At 50.7% G+C, this 23,787-nt stretch overlaps 2 protein-coding genes across 5 annotated transcripts in view; one reads left to right on the top strand and one right to left on the bottom strand.

Annotated features, from left to right (window-relative positions):
- The window catches only part of SLC8B1 (solute carrier family 8 member B1), a 35,381-nt gene extending 32,721 nt beyond the window's left edge, over positions 1-2,660 (top strand). For both annotated transcript variants that reach the window (XM_051972836.1, XM_051972835.1), the window contains exon 16: positions 2,009-2,660. In XM_051972836.1, coding sequence (XP_051828796.1) covers positions 2,009-2,206 — 198 coding nt within the window. In that variant the 3' untranslated portion in view covers positions 2,207-2,660. The remainder of the gene's footprint in view (positions 1-2,008) is intronic.
- A 105-nt stretch (positions 2,661-2,765) lies between these two features.
- Positions 2,766-23,787, bottom strand: part of TPCN1 (two pore segment channel 1) — a 55,839-nt gene continuing 34,817 nt past the window's right edge. For 2 of the 3 annotated variants that reach the window (XM_051972832.1, XM_051972834.1), the window contains 19 exons: positions 23,422-23,521; positions 21,717-21,833; positions 20,451-20,575; positions 19,341-19,389; positions 18,823-18,886; positions 13,302-13,346; positions 12,742-12,798; positions 12,604-12,657; positions 11,943-12,015; positions 11,116-11,223; positions 9,738-9,809; positions 9,411-9,500; positions 8,384-8,499; positions 7,612-7,658; positions 7,171-7,239; positions 6,952-7,036; positions 6,663-6,802; positions 6,431-6,511; positions 2,766-5,584 (listed from right to left, as the gene is read on the bottom strand). In XM_051972832.1, coding sequence (XP_051828792.1) covers positions 5,462-5,584; positions 6,431-6,511; positions 6,663-6,802; positions 6,952-7,036; positions 7,171-7,239; positions 7,612-7,658; positions 8,384-8,499; positions 9,411-9,500; positions 9,738-9,809; positions 11,116-11,223; positions 11,943-12,015; positions 12,604-12,657; positions 12,742-12,798; positions 13,302-13,346; positions 18,823-18,886; positions 19,341-19,389; positions 20,451-20,575; positions 21,717-21,833; positions 23,422-23,521 — 1,615 coding nt within the window. In that variant the 3' untranslated portion in view covers positions 2,766-5,461. The remainder of the gene's footprint in view (positions 5,585-6,430; positions 6,512-6,662; positions 6,803-6,951; positions 7,037-7,170; positions 7,240-7,611; positions 7,659-8,383; positions 8,500-9,410; positions 9,501-9,737; positions 9,810-11,115; positions 11,224-11,942; positions 12,016-12,603; positions 12,658-12,741; positions 12,799-13,301; positions 13,347-18,822; positions 18,887-19,340; positions 19,390-20,450; positions 20,576-21,716; positions 21,834-23,421; positions 23,522-23,787) is intronic. The other variant, XM_051972833.1, reaches the window with a different exon arrangement.

Here is a 23,787-nt window from a genome sequence, read left to right as displayed (position 1 = left end):
CCTGCAAAGTAGATTTCAGCAACATGTGAACTGAGAATTACCAGAAAAACTGGTTGGTTTTTGAAGAGACAGAGAACTAGAGACCAAATTGCCAATATTCGCTGGATGATGGAGAAATCGAGGGAGTTCCAGAAAAACACTTATTTTTGCTTCATTGACTACACTTAAAGTCTTTGTATATGTTATAACAAAATGTGGCAAAGTCCTTAAAGAGCTAGGGCTATAAAATTTATTTGTCTCTATATATGGGCCAAAAAGCAATAGTTAGAACTGAACATGGGACAATCAATCAGCTTAAGATTGTAAAGGGAGTATGAGGTTGCATATTGTCGCTTTAGTTAACATATATGCAGAAAAGGCATGAAAAATGCCAGCCTTAGCTGAAACTAAAGTTGCCAGGAGAAATAATAACAGTCTCATATATGTAGATGATACTACTCTGATGGCAGAATGGGAAATGAAATTTAAAAGCTTCTTAATGATGGTGAAGAACCGAGTGTAAAAGTAGACTTGGAGTTTAACTAAGATCTTGGCAACTGGTCCCATCACTTCCTGGCAAAAATAGGGAGGAAAAACAAGCAGTATCAGATTTTATATTCTTGGGTTCAAATCACTGGAGGTGGTGACTGCAGTCATGAAATTAAGAGATGCTTGTTTCTTGGAAGGAGAGCTATGACAAATCTTAAATGAGCAATACAAAGAAATAGAAGAAAACAACAGTATGGGAAAGACTAGATGTCCTCAAGAAAATTAGAGACATCAAGGGAATAGCGCATGCAAAAACAGGCCTGAAAAAAGACAAAAATGGAGGAATTTAGCAGAAGCAGAAGGGGTGGCAAGAATATACAAAAGAACTTAATGTCACTGGTGTGATTGCTGATCGAGAACCAGACATCCTGGTCAGCTTACTGTTAAAGTAAAGACATTCCCTTGCTGACAAAGATCCATATTGTCAGAGCTATGGGTTTTTTTCTAGTAGGGATATATGGTTGTGAAAGTTGGAGTATAAGAAAAGCTGAGTGATACAGAATTAACTAAATTATGTTTCTGGAGAAAACTTTTGAGAGTCCCTTAGACAGGAAGGAAATCGAATCAGCCAATGCTTAAATGAATTCAACCCATTCACTGGAAGATCAAATACTGAAGTTGAAGTTGGCCACATGAGAAGTGGAGGACTGCTCGTTGAAAAATATCCTGGTATTGGGAAAGATTGAAGACAAAAGGAAAGGGGGATGCAAAGGATGAGATGGATAGGGTATCATGGAAGCAATGAATATGGGCTGGGACAGACTTTGAAAGATGGTGGAGGACAGAAAAGCATGACTCAGATATGACTGAATGACTGAACAACAATAAAATGTGGGAATTGCCCACTGGGCATTGATCTGGGAATGATCGTGTTGCAAATTTGAATAATGCAACCTCTTTGTGGTGATTATTTGCATTAATGTAGAATCAACTGTAGATTCTTCCCAGAAACATTCCTTATAATCAAAACTCTTTTAAAAAAATCAGTTCAACCTATTTGACACAGAAACAGCCATATTGTACGCTCATCAACTGGGAAACTTGGCTATTCTGATCAAGATTACGATCTAAGACAATTCCATAGGTCTTAAGATGAAAATGCTATCCATCTCTAGAGAACTGATGAACCTGAATGCAGATTGAAGCATATTTTCTGACTTATTTTTCTTGCCTCTTTTCCATTTTCAATGTGGCTAATAGGAAATGTTTTGTATGACTTCATATGTATGACATCACATTTCTTCTCAGTGGGTGGGAGAGGGAAAGGGAAAGGAGAGAATTCAGAATCAGATAGTTTAGAAAATATTTTTTAAAATAAGAGTCAGTTTGGTGAAAGAGTCGATGCAATATTGGACACCTCTGTACCCCCTTCCCTGCGTGAAAGGAGCTAGAACGGCCTTTCTCTGCTAGGTCTCTGGCTTCCTACTTGGTACTACTCGGAGATACTTCACTGTGCTCCTGGTGATCTTTCTCTTTCCAGTTGGAGTCCGATGGACTGCTGGTGTGGGTCTTGGCAGGAGCTTTGGGGCTCAGTCTGGTGTTTTCCTTCATCTCGGTGCCGGTCCAGTGCTTCCAGCTGAGCAAAGTGTATGGGTTCTGCCTGCTCTTCTTCTACGTGGGCTTCCTCACTGTGGCGTTACTCACGGAGTTTGGGGTGATTCACCCGAAAGCAGGATGAAGAGCGTGAATGGGGGTTGGCGAAAGGGCGCTCCTGGATGGAAACCAGAGGCGAGAGTGCAAGTCTCTGAGCCCCGGTGGTGGTCACTGGTGCTTCTCTCCACCAAAGGGAGAAGCAGGATTCATGGAACTCCATTCTCTGACTCCAAAAACTCCAAGGGGTGGAGAACTGGATCTGGGACTGAACGGTGGCTCCTGGGGACTGGTGGCCAGCCGGGGGCCTGGCTGTACGGCAGACTGGAAGCGGCTGCCCCGGGGCAGGGTGCCCCAGCCTGTAGAAAAGGAGACAATCCAGTCCCCTGTCCTCATCACATTGTTGAGGACTCACGACATCCTCCACTCAGGGACATCCCCCTCAGCCCCAGGTCCTGAGTTGTCTCTAGATGCTAAGTTCATGTACTCAGCAGGAGGCCTGCAGGCCTTTTGTCATTAAAGCCCTTCAGTGTCTCTGTGGACAGGGTGGTGTGGTTTCTGGCTTGGGGACAGCATTCCACTTCCTCTAGCAGTGGTGGCGAAGGCTCCCCTCCCCCAAAGCCCCCGAAATGAAGACCACAGCCATCTTTACAAAGCAGAATATCCTTTTATTAATGTGCCTAAGTTCTAGAGACCCTCATACTAACAGGTTATTTAGGTAACAAATTGCCAATGTACAAAACCTCACGGCGCTTCTCTTGTCCATACAAAATGATTGTCTCAGTGATTTTGAGTAAGGCTGGGGGCAAAGGGAAGGGGGGGATCAAGGGAGGACAGGAGCAGAAACCTTTACCCCAAAGGTATTCTCTCCAAGTGTGTGTGCTGTGCGAGGCGGGCCAGGGACGACCGTCTAGGCCCTGCCGCAAGTGTGCTGTGAGCTCTTGGCCAAGTTAGCCACCTCCACAGTTACAGAACGAGCTCTGAAACTAAACCTACTTCAATCCCTGCCTTGACCTGGGACAACTAACTGAAATTGATCATCCGAGCCGATTGTGCCCAATGACCGAACTGGTAAAACGAGGCAGTTCCGCCCCTTTCTGTGGGGCACAATCACTGGCCTTTCCCCAGTTCCGGTTTGGCTCCAGCTGCTTCTGGAGTCCTGCCGGATCCAAACTGCTCCCTGTCTTCTGGGCTGCCCTAAAGACCCAGAGGTGAGACGGGCCCTAAGCTCTACGCCTTGTCCTTGGGAGGAGGGACAGGGATGCATTAGATTTCCACTGGCTGGAGTCTGGCTTGGGAGGACTTGTCGCAAAGACCATTAATGGTCTCCAGCTTTGTTTTAGGCTTTCCACAAAAGGCCCCAGCTACCCACTGTGCAAACTTCGGTTTCTTTGGGGGGGGGGGGGGAGGCCTTTGGGGTGAGATGGCTGACTTCCTAGGCTGGCTAGGAAGGATCTCTTCACTGAGAGCAAGAATAAGCACCGAAGGAGACAGCCAGGGGAGAACCAAGCCACTCTGATCTCCTGGGTCCCGACTCCTCTGCAGGACTCAACAGCCTTTCCCATTCATTCCCATATTCAAGGGAGAGAATTTTGTTAAAGAAAAAAAAATCCAGACCAACCTACACTTCCTTCTCATGTTACCAGAGGGAGGCCAGAGGATGGTGGGATGGGGAGGGACCTGGCTTAGCCCCCCAAGCTGTCTGCTTGCTCCCTGGGGATGAGATGAAGACTCCACAGAGGAAGAAAAGGGCTCGCCCTCTTCACATCCAATTAGGCAGGGGTGACGGTGAGAAGCCTGGGGTTCGAAACGCCCAGAGCAGCTACTGCTTTCTACACTGATCTTTTTCAGGGCTTTGCTTTTCCTTCTTCCTCTGCCAGGGAGTGCCCCCCCTGACCCTTGCTCCCAGGCCCAAGTGGATAAGCTGGTTCCTGGAAGCAGGAGACCAAAGGCAGACTCCAAAGAGTCTCACACTGCCCCCAGGCAGGGCCCAGCAAGAGCACTCGGGCTGGATGATCTGGCTTTGGGAGCATCCTGCTATGGCCACATAGGAGGGCTCCGAGACAGCCTCAGGACCCCAGGAACGGGGGCCGTTTGGGATCTAAGCACTGGCAGGACCAAGTGAACTCTGAGGAAGGTCTCTCCCATCTTGTTGCTATGGTTCTGATTTTCCCTGGCTGCCTCCAACCCCAAGGCGGGAAGAAGGGTGATGGCCCAGAGCCGAAGGAGGGACTTAGGCAGCCACATCCTTCCTGGGTCCCCTTTGCTCCTACCGCACGCGGGCATAAGGCCTCCAGGGCAGGAGAGAGAAGGTTGAGAGTCCCCTATGTCAACTCGCCCATGGGGCAGTCAGTGCAAACTTTCTGGCTGTATGCCCTTCTCCAAGGAGAATATGATACATATGTATAGAGATATATACATGTTAACATAATTTTATAATTAAAATAATTCATTATTAATGAAAACACAGTCAGACTTCTGTTAGCCAGATCGTGACCAAGCAGAACTCATAAGTAAGGTAAGCTCCTTTTCCATACGCGACTTTGGCGGGCCAAAGTCCAGTTACAAGGCCACAGGTTTGAACTTGGGGAACATGTGGAAAAAGCAGCTCCCGGGAGACGCCCCAGGGCCATATGTGTGACCCCGTTTCGCACGGCCTGGTCCGAGGGGTGGGCTCCAGCATGTCGCCAGCCAGGCGAGGAAGCCGCCTCGAGCGCAGGTGGGAGGCCTAAATGGAACGGGGCTCCTGCCTTTGGGGCTGCTCGCCTTTTGGAATTGCCCTTGGTGAGCGGGTGGGTATCAGCTTTAGGACAGAAACCAAAGCATTTAGGGAAGAGCCTCGAGTTCCTTTCCCTGAGCACTGGGGAGTGCCCTCTCTGCCTGCCCTTCATACGCCGCCCCGGGCACCCTGCTGTTCAAAGGCGGGGCACGGTCACCAACCCGGAGCCCCGACTTCTCTTCTTCAGTGGTTTTGTCCCTAAGTTGAGACAGAGAAACGCAGGTAGGTTTGGGGCGGATGGCGGGGGCCAGATCAGGCCCTGAGTCTGTACGCGCTGGGACGATCCCTTCAGGGCACAGCCCCCCTAAGGGCTGGGGGCCCATTTTCAAAGGATCCTCTAACGAAAGGGTTATTCTGCAGCTTGGGGTCACCTCGGAGGAGGGGTCCACGCTGGGCCACCCTTCCAAAGCTACCGACTTGTGGAGTTAGGACGAACGGGCGGGGGAGCACAAGGAGGTGGAGAACTTCACCTCGCTTTGCTCACGTACACACTTGGGGACGTTCCTGCAGAATGATACTACGGGTTATTGCATAGAAGACATGGCTTTTGTTAGCGAGGGCCGGCTAGATGACGGTCTGGGAGCGCGGCCGGCCTCCCGGGCACTGCGGGGACGGGGCAAGGACGCTGCCGGGCCCCTCCTGCCTGCGCCACAGCTCTCGTTCCCGGGCGTGCTCCTCGTACCATTCCTGCCATGGAGGGAAAAGGGGGCCAAGGGTCACCCGTGTGCCGAGGGCTTCGGGAAGAGCCCAATCCTCAGCCCGCCAGAGGGCCAAGAGCCGCCCCGGCCCAGCTCCCTGCTCGGCTCCGAGGAGGGAGGGAAGGTTCCCTGGTTTGTCCCGCTGGAGGGGCAGAGGAAGGAGGGTGGTCAGTGAGAGGAGGGCAGAAATCTCACGCCCCCATCACAGGAGCCAGAAACGGCACCTTCAAACTCGCCCTCTCAGCTGCTCCTCTGGCTGCTCTAAACCCCACAAGTTCTTGGGAAAGTGGGCTAAGGGACAATGGACACCATCTGCTGCCAGGTTCTGTCTCCCCCTGCACATGGGGGACAACCCTGGGGTCTCACGGCCAGTGCCAGGGGAGCCCCTGTGATGTGCACATGGTCTCCAGGAATGGGGGTGTTTGTGTGTCCCAAGGAAGCACCTGGCTCAGTCTATGACCCCGGGAAAGGGCAGCCATCCATGCTGCCACGGGGCAGGTTCCCCTGGGGAAGGGGCACCCCTCGCACCAATGGCCAAGAGCTAAAATGCTCATTGTACTTTCAGGCTGGCAAACCCCACAAAGATCCTGTCGGGGGCACTGCTATCCTCATTTACAGATCAGGACGCTGGCTTAGGCTAATGGACTTGCCCAGGGTCACACAGCTAGTAAATGCTTGAGGCAGGATTTGAGGCAGGGGCTTCCAGACCCCCAGCTCAGCCCTGTCCTTCCCTCTGCAGCATCCCGGCCCGGGCAGAGGCAGGGAGTGCTGCAGCCGACAGGCCGGGCTGAGGGAGGCAGGGCCGGGGGCCTGCGGTCAGTGTGGCGGCTCCTACCTGTATCTCTTCCTGGTACATCTTTAGGCTCAGGTCACTTTTAGTCTTTGACCTTCTTCCCAGAAACACCACCGAGTTTTGCTTGAAGGAAAGAAGGCCGAACATTACTGGGGGCCTGTACGAGGGGCCCCACGTTGTCCTTCACCAGGACTTCCTGGCCCACCTTTAGCAGGGGAGGGGACCAGCCCCAAACTCCGCCCGTCGCGGCCCGGGGACTGCGGCCCACACCTACCCCGCTTTTGTCCATCTGCGAGTGGGTTTTCAGCAGCTGAGAGACCTCGGCCCCCGAGCCCTGGCTCTGCCTGTAGAACTCCAAGACTGCGATCAGCTCCTCCTTGGAAATGTCCTTCTCGAGGACGATGCCGCCGTCTACTGCCGAAGGAGGGAAACAGCGGGAGCGTCAAGCAGGGGCTCGGGGCCTTCTCAGCTATCTGGGCTCTCCCCTGGGCCCCGCTTTTCTCAAGACTTGGGGGTTTCAAAGGCAGCCGCAGCCCCCGGGGCCCAGTGCGCCTGGCACTGACCTTCAGAGTCCTGGTTCTTCCGGCTGTAGTTCATGCGGAAAACGAAGGCGTCCAGGATGAAGGCCACAATGATGGTCATCACCACCTAGCAGGGAGGCGAGGAGCGTCAGGGAGGCCTCTGCGAGCCGAGCTGGGCCGGGAGCACAGCCCCTGCACCGGCACGGGAGTGGGGGGCCTGGGACGGGGAAGAGAGACGCCCTCCCGGGGGCAGGAACTTACCATGGTCACGATGTAGAATATCATGAAGTAGAGGCGGCTCCAGTGGGAAGTCTGGGAAGTGACACCTTCCTGAAGGCCAAGGAGAGAACAGCGCGTGAGGTCGCTTGGGCATGCGGCCATCACAGGCCCAGTGCACGGGGCCCACGGCCCCACGCAGTCGGCCAGAGGGCCGGAGGCTGAGCCAGGCAGTCAGGCTCGGGAAGGGACGGGTCCAAGGGAGGTAGGAGATCTCCACTTGAAAACCCCTTCTGGACGGTCAGAGAAAATGGGGGGAAGGGCCCCGAGCATCAGTCACAGCCTCCATGGAAGGTCTCCCCCGCAGAGACGGGGGAGCAGGAGAAGGGTGGCCCTGGCGTTCCCCGCCCCGGGCAGGCTGACCTGTGGCCAGTCCTTGGCGGACATGGAAAAGGAGGTGGGTGAGCAAAGAAGGGCCTTCCTTACCATGATGATGTACCAGTTGTTGACCACTGTAAGCTCGAACAAGGTCACTGCCGTGGCGGGTGGAGAAGGAGAACAATAAGAAAGATCCCGGGTCAACCCAAAGCTTTTCAAGGTCAGGTCTCTCCCCCTTGCTACCCACTGTGACTGCTGCCATTCAGGCCATTCTCTATCCACAGAGTGAGCCGAGCCCCTGAGCCCCCAAATCACCCACCCTGGCTCTCTAGTTATAGGGCAGCCTGAGGGCCCCAGGCTACAGAACAGACACGGAAACTCCCAACGTGGAAGTCTTATCTGGCTTGAAAGCTGGGCAGCTCCACGGACAGAGCCCCCACTGGAAGGGGAACGCTTCCCTCCGACACACAAGGGACCAACCCGCCCACCTCCAAGGGCCCCAGGAAGCCTTCGAAGGCCAGATGGCAGAGGTTGCGGCTCCCTCACAGCCCACGGCCTTTCTCCCGCTAGCCCAGAGCCGAGCCGGGAACAAGTCTAGTCTAACATGGGAGGGCCAGGAGGGCGATGTGAGACCAGGTGCAGATGGCACCAAGGGGACGGCTCGAGGCTGCCTTTCACCCATAATGACCGACTTCCTACAGGAAAGGTGCTGAGGTCAAGGGAGCCAAGGGCTGACGGGGACCCGGGACGAGGTCCCAACCTCATCATTCGGGGCCTTCCTGGTGCTCCCTTCCACCTCTCCTAACAAACGAAGCCCCCGGCCCTGGCACGCGGGCCTGCCTCCCAGAGAGAACCCGGGCCCTGCCCGCTCGGGGCTCACCGAAACTGTTCAGGATGTTGTCGAAGTTGTTGAGATAGTAATAGCCCGCATCCACGCTGGTCTTGTTGCCCACTGTCCGGTTGATCCAGCGATAGGAATCAGCCACGGTGCTGGTGCTGGAGCGGGGAGCAAGCAGAAGGGGCCGGGTGGGCAGGGGCCCGCGGACGGTGCGCATGGGGCCGGCTCGCTCGAAGCCAAGCAGCTGAGCCACGTCCTCGGTCCCTCAGTGCCTCTCGCTGCGGGGCCCTTTCCCTCTTATCCCTGGGCCCGGAGTCTGCTCTCACCTACCTGCCTCGGACGCCAAGTGCCGCCTCCCGAGTCATGAACAAGCCCGAAAGTCTCAGTTGGTCCCATGCCTCCTTCCCAGTCCCTCTCTCAGCTACCAGAAGAAGGAATGGACAAGGAGAAGAGAAAGAGGCATCTCCTCTGAGGCTCCCTGCTCTAGGGGTCCTGAGCCTGGCTCCCTGCTGGGCCTGCTTCCGTACCTGCTTCTGCACCCCCGGGGTCTTCCAGGACCTGCCTCACCCCTCCTGCCTGCTCCTGCACAGCTAGCTCTGGACCAAGGCCTTCGGGGGGGCCGCTGCTCCCCTCAGGAGTCCCTTGGCCACTTGCGGCAGAGGCCGAGGTCTCAGACTCCGAACAGAAGAGAGCACGTGGCAGGGCCGGGAGCAAACTTGGCAGGGTTTGCAGAACATCGGGCCCCGGGCACCACGACTGCCGACTGCCAGCACGTCCGGGCCTCGGGGGCTGGAGGACAGGGGCCCGGGCGCAGGGATCCCAACGAGGGGCTCTGGGAAAATGCCCCCGGAGTGAGGGGAGAGGAGGCGGCGGCCGGGCTCCGGCACCTGCAGTCCGCGAGCTGACTGCCCGGGCCGTCCCATGCCCAGGCCCTGCTGACGGGAGCCCCACAAGGTCCCAGGGGGTCCTCAGGGCTGAGAGGCACTGATGGGGCACAGGCCCGAGGTTCGGCTCAGGCTGGCTCCCTCCGAGGGAGGGGCCCCGGGTGGGGGAGAGCCCACATACTCACTTGCAGCAGTTGGGGTACAGGATCCCGCAGAAGAACTCCATACCCACGATGGCAAAGGAGTAGTAGAAAATGAGCAGGGTAAGGGCCAGACTGAGGAGAAAGAAAGGCCACAGCGTGAGCTGGGGAAGGGGCCACTGAGGCGACTTTGCGAGGCCTCCCCATGCCCCCTCCCACTAAGCTGGCGGCTGGCTATGGGCCTTGGGCAGAGGCGGGGGAGGGCCTGTCGGCACAACGCAGCCCCGGCCCCTCCCCAAGGGATGAAGGTTCCCTGGGGGGAGCACCCTAAACCCCGCCCCCCGAGGCTCCTCCTGGGAGATGGGGCGGTACCTGGCCATTCTGGGGAGCAGCTCAAACATGGTATCCAGCACATTCCTGTACCGCTTTTTCAGCTTAAACAACCTGAGACAGAGAAAATCAATGGATCCCTTCGAGGGCCGCGGTGACACGCCCTTGCCCCCTTTCTTTCAAAGACCACCCTGGCTGAACCTCCCCCACTTCCTCATCTGTGCAGAGAAGGGGATGAGCAGGCGCGTCTCCAGCACAATCCACCCCCTCCAGAGACTCCAGCTCGCGGGGCAAAGGAACTAATTCCAAGGTTGGTAATTTGGGGTCTGTGAACCAATATTTTGTGGGTGGGGCCATGAACTTGGACTTTGAAGATTCTGATAATTGCAATTCCATATAATTGATTATTTTTAAACTTCTGTGTTTGTATTTTATCCATTTAAAGTTGTGCTTCCGAGCAGGGGCGCTGAAACTGCCCCAGGGGTCCAGGACACCCAGGGGAAGGGCCTGTAACAGAAGGATGGTGGCAGCAACAACAGGCCTGGAGAGGGCCCCACCGGGGCGCCCAGAGCCCTCGAGAAGCCCCCCCAAGCTTCTCCCAGTCGCAGACATCTTGGGGCCCGGGGCTGTGCTCCTTTTCGCCCGCGTGTCCCCCACAGGGCCTCAAGCACTTGCTAATTTTAACTTCCTCTTCTCGGCACCCGCGGGCAGGGAGGCAGCAGCAAGCACTGGCCTAGGAGCACCCAGGGGGCAGGAGGAGCCTCACTGAAAACATGGGGGCTATGGCCACCAAGCCTGGAGAGGGGCTAAGGGTCACGCAAACCAGGGATAAGTTCTCTCTGCGCCTTCCCCCGGAGCCCATTTCTTAGTCTGCTGCCCGAGAGCTCCATGAGGTCAGGGACGAAGGCCCCTCCAGCAAGGAGGGCAGGGTCGGGCACCGGAGAGCGTGCATGTGGCAAACCCAGCGGAAGGCCGGCCAGCCTCCTCTCCAAACACTAAGGCGCGAGGGAGTGATGATGGGTCCCCCAGAGAGAGCAGACTGCTGGAAGGACAAGGGTCCTGGGGCTTAGCGAGTCATGCAAAGGACAATTGGGCCCGGAAAGCTCTCAGAACGGGCCAGAGTTGTGACTGGTTTTTTAGCCGCCACGTGGCGGGGAGGCTGACCACATCTCCAGCCCAGTCGAGCCGGGAGCCCTTTCCCCAGACTCTGAAACAGGAGAACTCTGACCTGGGGCCTCAGGGAAGGATCTGGGCAGTGAGTCTGCCTGCCTCCCTCACGAATGAAATGAGCAACCACAAGCCCTTCTCATGGGGATGCCTAGGGACCAGGCTCCGCGATTTCCCCTCTCAGCTCCCAGATCAGACTTGGGGATCCTCTGACCTCCTCCCCAGAGCTCGGGCTCCCAGCCTCCCCCTTCACCTCAGGAGCTGGAGCGGGCGTAGGACCACGATGAAATAGAAAGGCTCCATGTTGAAAGCCAAGGCCAGGAGTCCCAGGAAGGCAAACGCTGTTACAGAGAAGTCAAACCTGGAAGGGGGAAGAAGCAGCAGCCAGTGTATCCCCCTCCTGATCCCCACACTGACACGCCCTGGACAACAGCCGCACAAACAATGACCCAGCAGGTAACCGGTGGTCCCTGAGCGGTGGCTTGGGCTCTGCACTGAATCCTTTGCCATGGCTGATGCTGGGTGTCTCACACCCCTCCTGATCCCCACACAATTGGCTTCTTTAAAGGCACAGTTAAGCAGCCACAAGCTAGAAGCCCCAGGGAAGTGAAAAGAAGCTCTTTGGGATCCCTCGTCTTAGTGATGCACCAGGATCAGAAACCCCAAGACACTGGGGCTTTCTGGTGCCTCGAGGGCCACATGAGGCATTAGAAATAACAGAAGCTGCTTCTTCCCTTTCTAGCCCCCCCAGTTTTCAGCTCTCACTCCTGCTCTCAGGCATCCCATGAAGGAGGTGGAACGCCAAGCCGGGAAGTGACTTCCACAACACCTGAAGGTGATGCTGGGAGAAGCACTAGGTCTCTCCTACCCTCCCGGCTTTGAGCTTCTCCCTAAGGGAGTTTCCCCTTTGGGTTGGGAAGATAAGTCTACGAGGCTCTGTCAGATCAAGGATTCTGGGCTCCTACCCTATGGAAGACGGCCAGGTTCTGAGCCCCATGCAGTCGGCAGCAGCAGGGCCGGGCCGGGCCAGGGCCTGTCTGAAGCGCCATCCCCTCCCCTCCCCGCCTTCCTCCCACTCACAGGTTCCATCCCGAGGTGAGATATTCCACAGGCCCCAAGCCGGTGGTCTTCAAGAGCAGTTCCGCCGCGTAGACTGAAAGAGAATCACTGTGTTGGAAGGACAGTTGTCTGACCTGCCACCGAGAAGAGAGCCTCTCTGCAGCACACCCCACCTCTCCAATATCCCAGGCTGCCTTTTGCAGCTTCTCTGATGCTGTGTCACAAAGGTTCCATCTCTGGTCAGTCTCCTTTCAACTAACTGGCTTCAGCATCCCCTTCATGCTAGATTGACGCCCGTCTCGGGGTGGGGTGAACCAAGACCTCCCCCTTCTAGAGGAGCAAAATCAGACACTCCCCCGACGACCAGAATCCTGGCGTGTAACACAGGGAGGCTTTGAATCGGTCTATTCTGATGCTTTTTAAGTAGAAGTGGAAGCTCAGAGAACAGACCTGAATGGCCTGAGGTCACACAGCTAGCCGGGAGCATATCAGGGACCCCACTCATAGGCTCATCCCCTTTGGGAGCATTTGCTAGCGTGAGACCGGAGCTGACTCTTGCTTTAGCAGGAGGTGACATAGCTTTTAGTGAAGAGTGAATGAGTTTCTAGCTGCAGCCAAAGCCCCCTGCCCACCTCCCCCATCAGAAAGCCTTTCTTGGTTTCCCATGGCCCTGAGAACTCACTAGTGAGGAAGATGATGTAACTCCAGGGCACGTTTTTGGAGAAGAAGTTTCCACCTGCAAAGCAGAGATGGGGGAATGACCTCAGGGGTCAGGCCAGACCCTGCCTAGGCCACGGCTAGTCGCCCAGCTGGTACTGACCTTTCAGCATGAACGTTTCCACAAGGATCCATATCCCATTGATGGCCACCACCAGGTCTGGAAACAAAGGCAGGCTCATGGCGGGGTCACAAGGTTTCTGGCTTCATTATCGGTCCAGATGAAGGGACCGGGGGCATTCCCTGGACGTCTAAGACTTATCGGAGCAGTCCCAGGGAACTCCAACAGCCATACTGTCAGATCCACATCCCCACCCCCCTCATACGTATGATTATTTCCCAGGCACTGTTAAATATATCGGCTCAATTCCCCAGGGAGGGACTCATCTGGAGCCTGCTGTTCCCTTCTGAACTACTCCGTGGGCAGGAGCGAGATCAGCTTCTCAACCTGGCTTAAAGTTACAGATCATTTCCAGGTCAATGGAAAGGGCAGCTCTCGTAGAAGGGGTAAAAGTCAAGTACAAAACATGACAGTAACTCTGTTCCAAGGAAGTTTACCCAATCATGACACAGACAGGCCCACACGTGGCCCTGCCCCTTACACCCCTTGGGTGGGAGAGGAATTCAGCAGGAAATCCTGCTGCACATCCATTCCATACTTACACATGAAATACTGGAAGCCTCTGGACTTCACTAGGATATTAATGCCTAATGGAAAAGAAGAACCATTAAAAGTCCAATTGCTTTTTTATTAAAATACGTTGTCTATCCTTCCTCAGGTCTGTCCACCCTTGGACAGGGAATGGGAAGACTGGAGGCAGAAATGGAGAGGGCTTCCTCTGCAGGGTTGTCTGGATGGAGTCCAGAGTCCTCGCCTCCATCTCTCTGAGTCTTCCCATCTCCCTCACTGTTCAGAATCCCTTACAGATTCCACCACAGAGCTCAGCATCCAGACAAAAAAGTGGCCCCGAACGCCGCCCTTCCTGAGGCGCTGCATTCCCCGCTGGCTTCACTAATCACCCACTGGCTCAAGTTCCTCCTTCGACCAGGGGACAAGGGCCACCCGTCACCTGGAGGAAGGCCTGGACTGCTGTTTGGGGCCCCCGCGGGATCTGCCGACGGCCCACCTAAAGAACGCCACTGCCCAGGGCCGCAGACCACTCACAGCAGAGACCCCAGCCACATGAGGTAACCAGAGCAGCGCCACCTGCCTTTCTGCTCTCCCCTTCCCAGACTGCTCTAATCATACATATCTGGGCACGTGAGTCTTGCAAAGCTAGCTCTGGACTAGACAACTTCCCAGGATGTTATCTGCTCCAAGTCTAGGTCGGCCTTACACACCTGAAGCCCAGAACATGACTTTTTACAGGGAAGTCCCTTCTGTGTTCACCATGCCCCTAGCATGAAGAGCAAAACTAGGATGTGGGTAGAATGTCAGCTTCTCTAAGGCCAGCCCTCTGCTGGATCACTGGGTCCTAACCTGGCACAGTGTTTGCCTGATCTGACAGTTCTAGCTAATATGGAAATGTTCTGTGTGACTGCACATGTATAATCTATAGCTTGTTTTCTCAAGGAAGAAAGCGGAGAGAGAATTTGGAACTCAGAATTATTTTAAAATTAAAAAATATTAAAAATTTTTGTTTATATGTAATTGAGAAAAAAACCCTACCTTTTTTTTTTTTTTTTTGATGAGGCAATTGGAGTTACACAACTTGCCATGGGTCACACAGCTAGGAAGTGTTAAGTATCTGAGGTAAGATTTGAACTTGGGTCTTCCTGACCTCAGTTCAGGGCCACTGTTCTATCTACTGTACCATCTAGCTGCCCAAGCATCAGAAATGAAAAGGGTGAACTTGCCACCAATTTAGAAGAAATTAAAGCAATAATTAGGAGTTATTTTGCCTAACGATATGGCAACCAATTTGACAATCTGATTGAAATGGATATTTACAAAAATATAAACTGACTTTTCCTTAAAATAGTCAGGAGCATATATTTAAAACCGTCAGTAAGCATCATATGCAATGGGGAAAAACTGGAACCTTTCCCAATAAGATCTGGAGTGAAGCAAGGTTGCCCACTATCACCATTATTATTCAATATTGTATTAGAAACATTAGCCTCTGCAATAAGAGTCGAGAAAGAGATTAAAGGAATTAGAGTAGGCAATGAGGAAACCAAACTATCACTCTTTGCAGATGATATGATGGTATACCTAGAGAACCCCAGAGATTCTACTAAAAAGCTATTAGAAATAATTCATAATTTTAGCAAAGTAGCAGGATACAAAATAAATCCCTATAAATCCTCAGCATTTTTATACATCACCAACAAAATCCAACAGCAAGAGATATAAAGAGAAATTCCATTCAAAATAACTGATGACAGCATAAAATATTGGGAATTTATCTACCAAAGGAAAGTCAGGAATTATATGAGCAAAATTACAAAAAATTTTCTACACAAATAAAGTCAGACTTAAATAATTGGAAAAATATTAAGTGCTCTTGGATCGGCCGAGCGAATATAATAAAGATGGCAATACTCCCTAAACTAATCTATTTATTTAGTGCTATACCAATCAGACTGCCAAGAAAATATTTTAATGCTCTAGAAAAAAAACAACAAAATTCATATGGAACAATAAAAAGTCGAGAATCTCAAGGGAATTAATGAAAAAAAAAAATCAAATGAAGGTGGCCTAGCTGTACCTGATCTAAAATTATATTATAAAGCAGCAGTCACCAAAACCATTTGGTATTGGCTAAGAAATAGATTAGTTGATCAGTGGAAAAGGTTAGGTTCAAAGACAGAATAGTCAACTATAGCAATCTAGTATTTGACAAACCCAAAGATCCTAACTTTTGGGATAAGAATTCATTATTTGATAAAAAACTGCTGGGATAACTGGAAATTAGTATGGCAGAAATTAGGCATGGACCCACACTTAACACCATATACCAAGATAAGATCGAAATGGGTCCATGACCTAGGCATAAAGAACGAGATTATAAATAAATTAGAGGAACATAGGATAGTTTATCTCTCAGACTTGTGGAGGAGAAAGAAATTTGTGACCAAAGATGAACTAGAGACCATTACTGATCACAAAATAGAAAATTTTGATTATATCAAATTAAAAAGCCTTTGTACAAACAAAACTAATGCAAACAAGATTAGAAGGGAAGCAACAAACTGGGAAAACATCTTCACAGTTAAAGGTTCTGATAAAGGCCTCATTTCCGAAATATATAGAGAACTGACTCTAATTTATAAGAAATCAAGCCATTCTCCAATTGATAAATGGTCAAAGGATATGAACAGACAATTTTCAGAGGATGAAATTAAAACTATTACCACTCATATGAAAGAGTGTTCCAAATCACTATTGATCAGAGAAATGCAAATTAAGACAACTCTGAGATACCACTACACACCTGTCAGATTGGCTAAGATGATAGGAAAAAATAATGATGAATGTTGGAGGGGATGTGGGAAAACTGGGACACTGATGCATTGTTGGTAGAGTTGTGAAGGAATCCAACCATTCTGGAGAGCAATCTGGAATTATGCCCAAAAAGTTATCAAATTGTGCATACCCTTTGATCCAGCAGTGTTACTTCTGGGCTTATATCCCAAAGAAATACTAAAGAAGGGAAAGGGACCTGTATGTGCCAAAATGTTTGTGGCAGGTCTCTTTGTAGTGGCTAGAAACTGGAAATTGAATGGATGCCCATCAATTGGAGAATGGCTGGGTAAATTGTGGTATATGAATGTTATTCCATATTATTGTTCTGTAAGAAATGACCAGCAGGATGAATACAGAGAGGACTGGCGAGACTTACATGAACTGATGCTAAGTGAAATGAGCAGAACCAGGAGATCATTATACACTTTGACAACGATATTGTATGAGGATGTATTCTGATGGAAGTGGATTTCTTTGACAAAGAGACCTAACTCAGTTTCAATTGATAAATGATGGACAGAAGCAGCTACATCCAAAGAAAGAACACTGGGAAATGAATGTGAACTATTTGCATTTTTGTCTTTCTTCCTGGGTTATTTTTACCTTCTGAATCCAATTCTCCCTGTGCAACAAGGGAACTGTTAGGTTCTGCACACATATACTGTATCTAGGATATACTGCAACATATCTAACATATATAGGACTGCTTGCCATCTAGGGGAGGGGATGGAGGGAGGGAGGGGAAAAATCAGAACAGAAGCGAGTGCAAGGGATAATGTTGTAAAAAAAATTACCTGGCATGGATTCTGTCAATATAAAGTTATTATTAAATAAAATTAAAAAAAAAAAAAAGAGAGAGAACTGTTTGGTTCTGCAAACATATATTGTATCTAGGATATACTGCAACATATCTAACATATATAGGACTGCTTGCCATCTAGGGGAGGGGGTGGAGGGAGGGAGGGGAAAATTGGAACAGAAACGAGTGCAAGGGATAATGTTGTAAAAAAATTACCCTGGCATGGATTCTGTCAATATAAAGTTATTATAAAATAAAATAAAATATATATTTAAAAAATAAATAAAAAATATATAAACTGCCAAGATTAGCAAAGAGGAAATAAAAAAAAAAACTCAATTTTAGAAAAAGAAATTGAAGAACTCATCAATAAACTCCCTAAGAAAAAATTTCCAGAGCCAGATGGATTTACAAATGAATTCCATGAAACATTTAAAAAACAATTAATACCAATATTATGTAAATTATTTAGAAAAATAGGCATAGAAAGCATATTGCCAAATTCCATCTATGACACAAAATGGTATTGATACCTAAACCAGGAAGAGCCGAAAAAGAGAAAGAAAATTACAGACTAATGTCCTTAATGAAAATTGATGCAAAAATTTTAAATAAAATATTAGCAGAGATTTAAAAAAAATTACCAGCAAGACAATATACTATGACCAAGTGGGATTTATGTTAGAGATGCAGGATTGGCTCAATATAAGAAAACCTAATGGTATAATTGACCATATCAATAACAAAACAAACAGAAATCATATAATAATCTCAATAGGTGAAGAAAAGCTTTTGACAAAATACAGCATTCATTCCTGTTAAAAACACTAGAGAGCACAAGAGTTTTTCATAATATTTTCTTAATATGTTAAGCAGCATGTATCTAAAGCCATCAGTGAGCTTACTTATAATGAGGAGAAACTAGACACATTCCCAATAAGATCAGGCTTGAAACAAGGATGCCCATTGTCACAAATGTTGATTGAGCAACAAGAAAAGAAAAAGAAATTAAAGAAATAAAGGTAGGTAATGAGGAGATAAAACTGACATTTTTTTCAGATGATATGATGGTATACTTAAGAGGATCATCTAAAAATCTACTTGAAACAATTAACAACTTCAGCAACTTTGCAGGATATAAAATAAGCCCATACAAATCATCAGCATTTCTAGATGTTATTAAGGAAGCCCAGCAGCAAGAGATAGAAAGAGAAATTCCATTTAAAAATAACTGTAGACAAAATAAAATATGTGGGTGTCTACCTTCCAAGACAAATCTAGGAACTACATGAACACAGTTACAATACATTTTTCAAACAAATAAAGTCAGGTCTAAACAACTGGAAAAATATCAACTGCTCATGGGTAAGTCAAGCTAATATAATAAAAATGACAATTCTACCTAAATTAGTCTGCTTGTTCAGTGCCATTCCAATCAAACTATCAAAAAATTATAGAGCTAGAAAAAAATAAACAAAATTCATCTCAAAGTGCATATAATTGAGAAAAAAATAAAAATTAAATGCAAAAATAAATGGATGAATGAATAAATGAAGGAATGCTTCTTGGCTAGCACAAAACATAAATAAATGTTTCCTTCTTGGCCAATTAAAGGATAGAAAAGAAGAGAGCACATGTGCCATCTCCATTAAAGAACTACCCATTAATTGCCTTCTGGTCTCTTCTTTGTTATACAGGAATAGTGTATAGGCCATATATACATATAGGCCAAAGAGGCCCAAGTAAAGCTCAGAGGCCAAGCCTAGTTGCCTCCATTCAGCCTCTCAGATAAGGCCCAGCTAAGAGCCTCCACTGATTCCACAGATATCTGCCTTGTAAAAAAAAGCACTCAGCCCTGGGATGTTTCTTCCTCTCAGTTTAGTGTTAGGAGTTATTGTTTATGTTGAGGAATTTACCTTTGAAAATGAGGAAGGCAGTATGGGGAAGCTCATCAAACCAGTGCTCTTTATTGCGCTTTGCCTGTTGCCAGAAGAGAGAAAGAAGAAGGGAAGCTGAGGCCCACAAATGGCACTACTCTGGAAAACTAGTTTAAAGCAACTTTTTCTTCCCTCCCTCCCTTCCTCTCTCCCTCACCTCCTCCCTCTCTTCCTTCATTCCTCTCTCCCTCTTTCCTCCCTCTCTCTCTCCCTTGCTTCCTTCCTTCCTCTCTCTCTTCCTTCATCCTTCCCTCTTTCTTTCCTCCCTCTCTCTCTCCCTTGCTTCCTCCCTCCCTTCCTCTCTCCCTCTCCCCATTTAACTTGCTGAGTGACTAACCCTTAGCATCTGGTTAATGGGAATTAGTCCCATTCTGGGGGACCCAGTGCAGTAAGGGCCCATGAGCCAAGCCCAGCTCTCAAGGGTGGTCCTTCAGCTCCCAGGCCTGACTTGACTTCCCCAGCCCCTACCCCCCAGCCCTTCTCCCAAGCACCCTCACCTTCCACTTTAAGGCAACAACTTCATAGATACCGTAAAAATCCTTCAGGCTGTCAGAGGCAAAGGGGAAAAGGGACAAGTCACCACAAGCTCCACGGACTCCCCAGCTCCCAGCCCGTCGCTCTTCCCACCTCTGGGGAAAAATCTTCAGAGCTATGTGGGAGAGGCCCAAGCAAGTTTGGCCAGAGACAATGAAGGCCCCCTCAAAATGCAAGATGCAATACAAGATCCTGGATCCTCCAAGAAATCCCTCACTTGCTAATGGCAGAAATTGAGACCAAGAGAAGGTAAGTGTTTTGGCCCAGGTTACACGAATAACAGTCAAGGACTGGGATTCGAACCCAAACTCAGTGTTCAGTTCTGTTAAGCTGCCTCGTCCTCAGCACCCTGGAGGGAGCAGAGGGCTCCCGAAGCCTTGGCCTCTATGGGTCACTTCTTGGACACCAGAGCCACTGATCCCTGAGGATCACCAGTGAATGACCGGGGAGCCCAGGCCAGGAACTGGGTCCTTGTCCTCCCCCTCCCGGGAATGCTTTGTCTTGACAGGGTCAGAGGCTGCAGGGCCAATGAAACAACCCTCAGGTGATATCTAGATCCCTGGGGACATCTTTAAAGGGAAACATCTGCCTCCACAGTAGGGACAAGAGAGGATGCTGACGGCCACTGGCGGCCCCAGGGATGCCCAGGGCAGACCTCCCCGGGGCCCAGCTCCCCTCCTGTGGCACGGGAGGCATTTTTCAGTTTACAGGATTCTCCTCCTACATCCTTGGGGACACGTTTCTGGAGTTACATTGAAAATCAATCAGAAAGCTTCTCTGGGAAGGGACACTCTCCCAAGACTCTTCTTGGCCATTTCCTTAGGGTCATAGAAGTGGAATGGGGAGACCTTAAAGACCATGTGGGACAGTCTTTATTGTACAAATGAGGAACCAGGCACAGCCAGGTCAGGACCCTCAGAGTGTACAGGTCGGACATGAAGTAGCCAAGGTTTACGCCTAGATCATCGGGTCTCTTCCCACTGAACCACCCCACTTCCTCTCGCCCCTGTGCGTCCTTCAGTCCACTACCCCTTTCGTTTCTTCCATCCCAGGCTCCATAGGCAAAGTCCTACCTGAGCAGAGCCGTATTGCTTTGATTGAGGGCTTTGAAGGTGAGATAGCGCTCCCGAGCTCCCATCCGGGGCTTGTAAAACCGCATCAGGCCTTCAAACTGGCGGAAGGAGATCCCCGAGGGCCTCTAGAGAGGGCACAGAAAGAAAGGACAAGGTCTGTGCAGGTGGACATACGTCTCCCCCCAGAGCTGCTTGGGCAGGAGACTGGGGTCTGCCCGGGACCAGGTTGGTGCTTGTTGGGAAGGTCTGACGAGATCAAGATTGTGATGTTGGGCAAGTCATCTCCAAATGAGGAGGGTGGGAGGAGGGGACTTCTGGCTCCTTTCCCATGATTTCCTTCATAGTCCAACCCCATAGTCTTTCCCTCTGGAAGCAGGACCCACATATGGTCAATGCTGCCTGGGGACCCAGGGCACCCACTCCCTCCTTCCTCTGAGCTCAACCCTTGGGCTTGTGTGCACCCATGTGTCTGTATGGCTCTGTGGGTATATATGTATACATACACGTGTGTCCATTTATCTCTGTGTGGATCTACCCGTGTGGATCCACGTCTCTGTATGTGCAGGTGCCCACATGCATGGCAGCTGCCCTGCAGCCCCTTGTGAAGGAATATTCCCTATTCTGAGTAAGTTCACTCTGTCCTTTAGTTGACTTCCCAAGGAATGTATCATGTATGCTTCGGCTGCTTATCTATGTTGCAGGAACTAGCCCCTCCTGAAACTCAAGGACAGTACTTGGGAGAAATGGCTAATCTCCCATGTATGTCATTTATTAATCACAACCTTGCAGCCCCTCACGGTTATCTCCTTGATGAACTAACACATCTGTATTCCCATGGTCAATAGCCAAGAAGGCGGGCCGAAGCCCAAAGCCCATCCATATTCCAAAGCCTTCTTTGTCTATAACCCCATAAAAGCCCCTGCTCTGAAATGGCTCACTGGAGTCTCATCCATGGAGAGGATGCTCTGCCCTGCAAAAATTCCCAGTGCGGGACTCATAGGTTGAACCCCTCAGCCAGAGTGAATCAGAGTCGGTGCTCCCCTGAATTGGTGATGTTTTCTTTCTCTTTTTCTTCTATCCTGATTATTATATTAATAATTGTAGTGTGTTTAGTTATTATCCTTATATGCTGGTTTTGTTATTGCAAAAGGTCTATTCTTTGCTGCTTTTAGTTATTATTATTAAAGTTCTTTTATATTTGGCTTCTAAAACACACACGTTATTTGTGATAGCTAATTCGAACTTTAAAATCTCACAACCCCTTACCCGTTGGCTGATGAGCAGGCCGTACGCGTGCTGGATGGCCGTACGCTTGTGAAGCAACAGTGACTTGAATTTGCGCTTCTCAATATCGTTGAATGTGTCAAACACAACGGCCAGGAGCTGTGAGACAACAGTTCACAAAATATGGAGCATTCTTAATTTTACAAACAAGTTTCTCCTGTGATGAAGTAGGTAATCCAAATATTAATATCCCCATTTTACAGAGAAGGAAACTGAGGCTCACCAACTAAGAACAAGTCTTGCTGCTTCTCAAAAAAGAAACACAGAAGGCCTAGAACCCTGGAACTCCCTGCCAGGACCTGTCCTTCTACAGCCCTCTCATGAGTCACCCCCAATGCACCCGCAGAAGGCTCCATAGTGATGGGATCCCCAGCCCTTTGAGCTCCTACTCTAGGTTCTCATGGTCTTGCCAATGGAAAGTCCTGCTCCCTGTTTCAGGTTTGGGGGTCCTGCCAGTTCCCACATTTGCTTCTCCGCCTCCCTAAAGACAGACACACTGCCCCGCTTTCTCTCCATTGGTTTTGTTTTTCTAAAACACGGGACTGAACACCGTGTCACTGACAGCCGTGTGAAACAGCCCTGCTCCTCTATGACTGTTCCCACCAGACGCAGCCCCCAAGCCCTCTCTCTCGCCACGTCTGGCCAGCTGCCTCCTCTCTCTGCTCTAGCCCCATGCATCCAGACCCTCTCTCCCCCCGCACCACAACCGCTCCAGTCCAGGACCTCATCTCCTTGCCCTAAACACAAGAAGGGCCTCTCGGTCAGTTTATGTCCCTGCAAGTGTCTTGGCCCCAGCCAGTCACCCAAGTTGCAAAAAGCCCCCAAACTTAAGGCCTGGGTCTTAGCAGGGACTCCCCTGCTCCAAGGCCTTTGGGGGCTCCCCACTGCCTCCGGGCCCAGACACAAGCTCTTGTGTCCGTGACACTTCAGATCCTTTCCCTCTCGCTCCACCCGCCAGGAGAATTTGACCTCCAATGCTTCATCTCACGCCCTCTCTGTCCATCACCCTGACCTCTGAGCCAGCTCCAGCTGCAGTCCAAGCACCAAGGCCGTCCGCCCACTGCACCTGCCCGGGCTCCCTCCTCACCACTGCCTCCCAGAAACCTTCAAGGTGCCGTGGCCGAGCCAGGCCCAACTTCCATGGAACAGTAACCAATGGTCCCAACTCAGTGCGCCCGCCTTCCTCCCATGATCCTGAGCTTACTGTGTCTCTGCACATGCGAACATCTGTGTACGTGTGCATTCACTTACATGTGCACATATGCCTGGGGGTGTGTGTGAGGGGTAAGATCCCAGAAGGTGAGGACGATTATACTTTTACCTTCTTGTCTCAGTACTTTGCACTTAGTCTGTAATCACTGTCTGTGGAACTGACTCCATCGTGGGCAACACCCCCATGCTAGCTTCCTTCGTCCCACATAACTTCCTACTTAACCATAGCTGCCCGTGTAAAACCATGGGGGCCGGGCACTGAACCGAACCAGGGCTCCATGGCTGCTGGTTCTGTGCCTCAGTTTCCCCTTCTGTTCTCTGGCAGGTCGGACCAGCTGGTCTTTCAGATCTGCTGAATGTGAAAGGTTTACTTCTGTAACTGTCACCCCTCTCACTGCCTCTCCCTGGTCCTGAACCTCAGGCCCAGCACAGGGCTGGAGAAGAGGGGCTGGAGGGCTGCCCACTGCCCACTCACCAAGTTCATGATGAAGTAGAGCTCAATGGAGAGGTACACGATGAAGAAGATGCAGGACCAGCGGCTCCGGGAGTACGAGGGCATCATGACATCCGGGAAGCTGTGCCCCAACAGAGCCGGAGCAAATTAGTCCCCCCCCCAACCCCAGGCCCTGCCCGACACAAGGGGCCTCCGGTCAGGCTGGGCCAGGCCTCCCTCTGGTGGCACGTGGCACCCTGTCGGCCTCTTGCCAAGCTCTCCCTCCCGCTCCCCGAGAGAGTCCTGGCTCTGCCTGAAGGAGCCCCGGAGCAATGGCTCCGTGGTGCTCTCCCACGGTGGGGACGGCTGCTTCCTGACCGCCAGGATCCCGGACTGCCTCCCTCTTCC

This window comes from Antechinus flavipes, chromosome 1 (assembly GCF_016432865.1).
Source record: "Antechinus flavipes isolate AdamAnt ecotype Samford, QLD, Australia chromosome 1, AdamAnt_v2, whole genome shotgun sequence".
In the NCBI taxonomy this organism is placed as follows: Eukaryota; Metazoa; Chordata; class Mammalia; order Dasyuromorphia; family Dasyuridae; genus Antechinus; species Antechinus flavipes.
The sequence above is the reverse complement of the archived record's forward strand: the minus strand, read 5'-3'. Positions and strand labels throughout refer to the sequence as shown.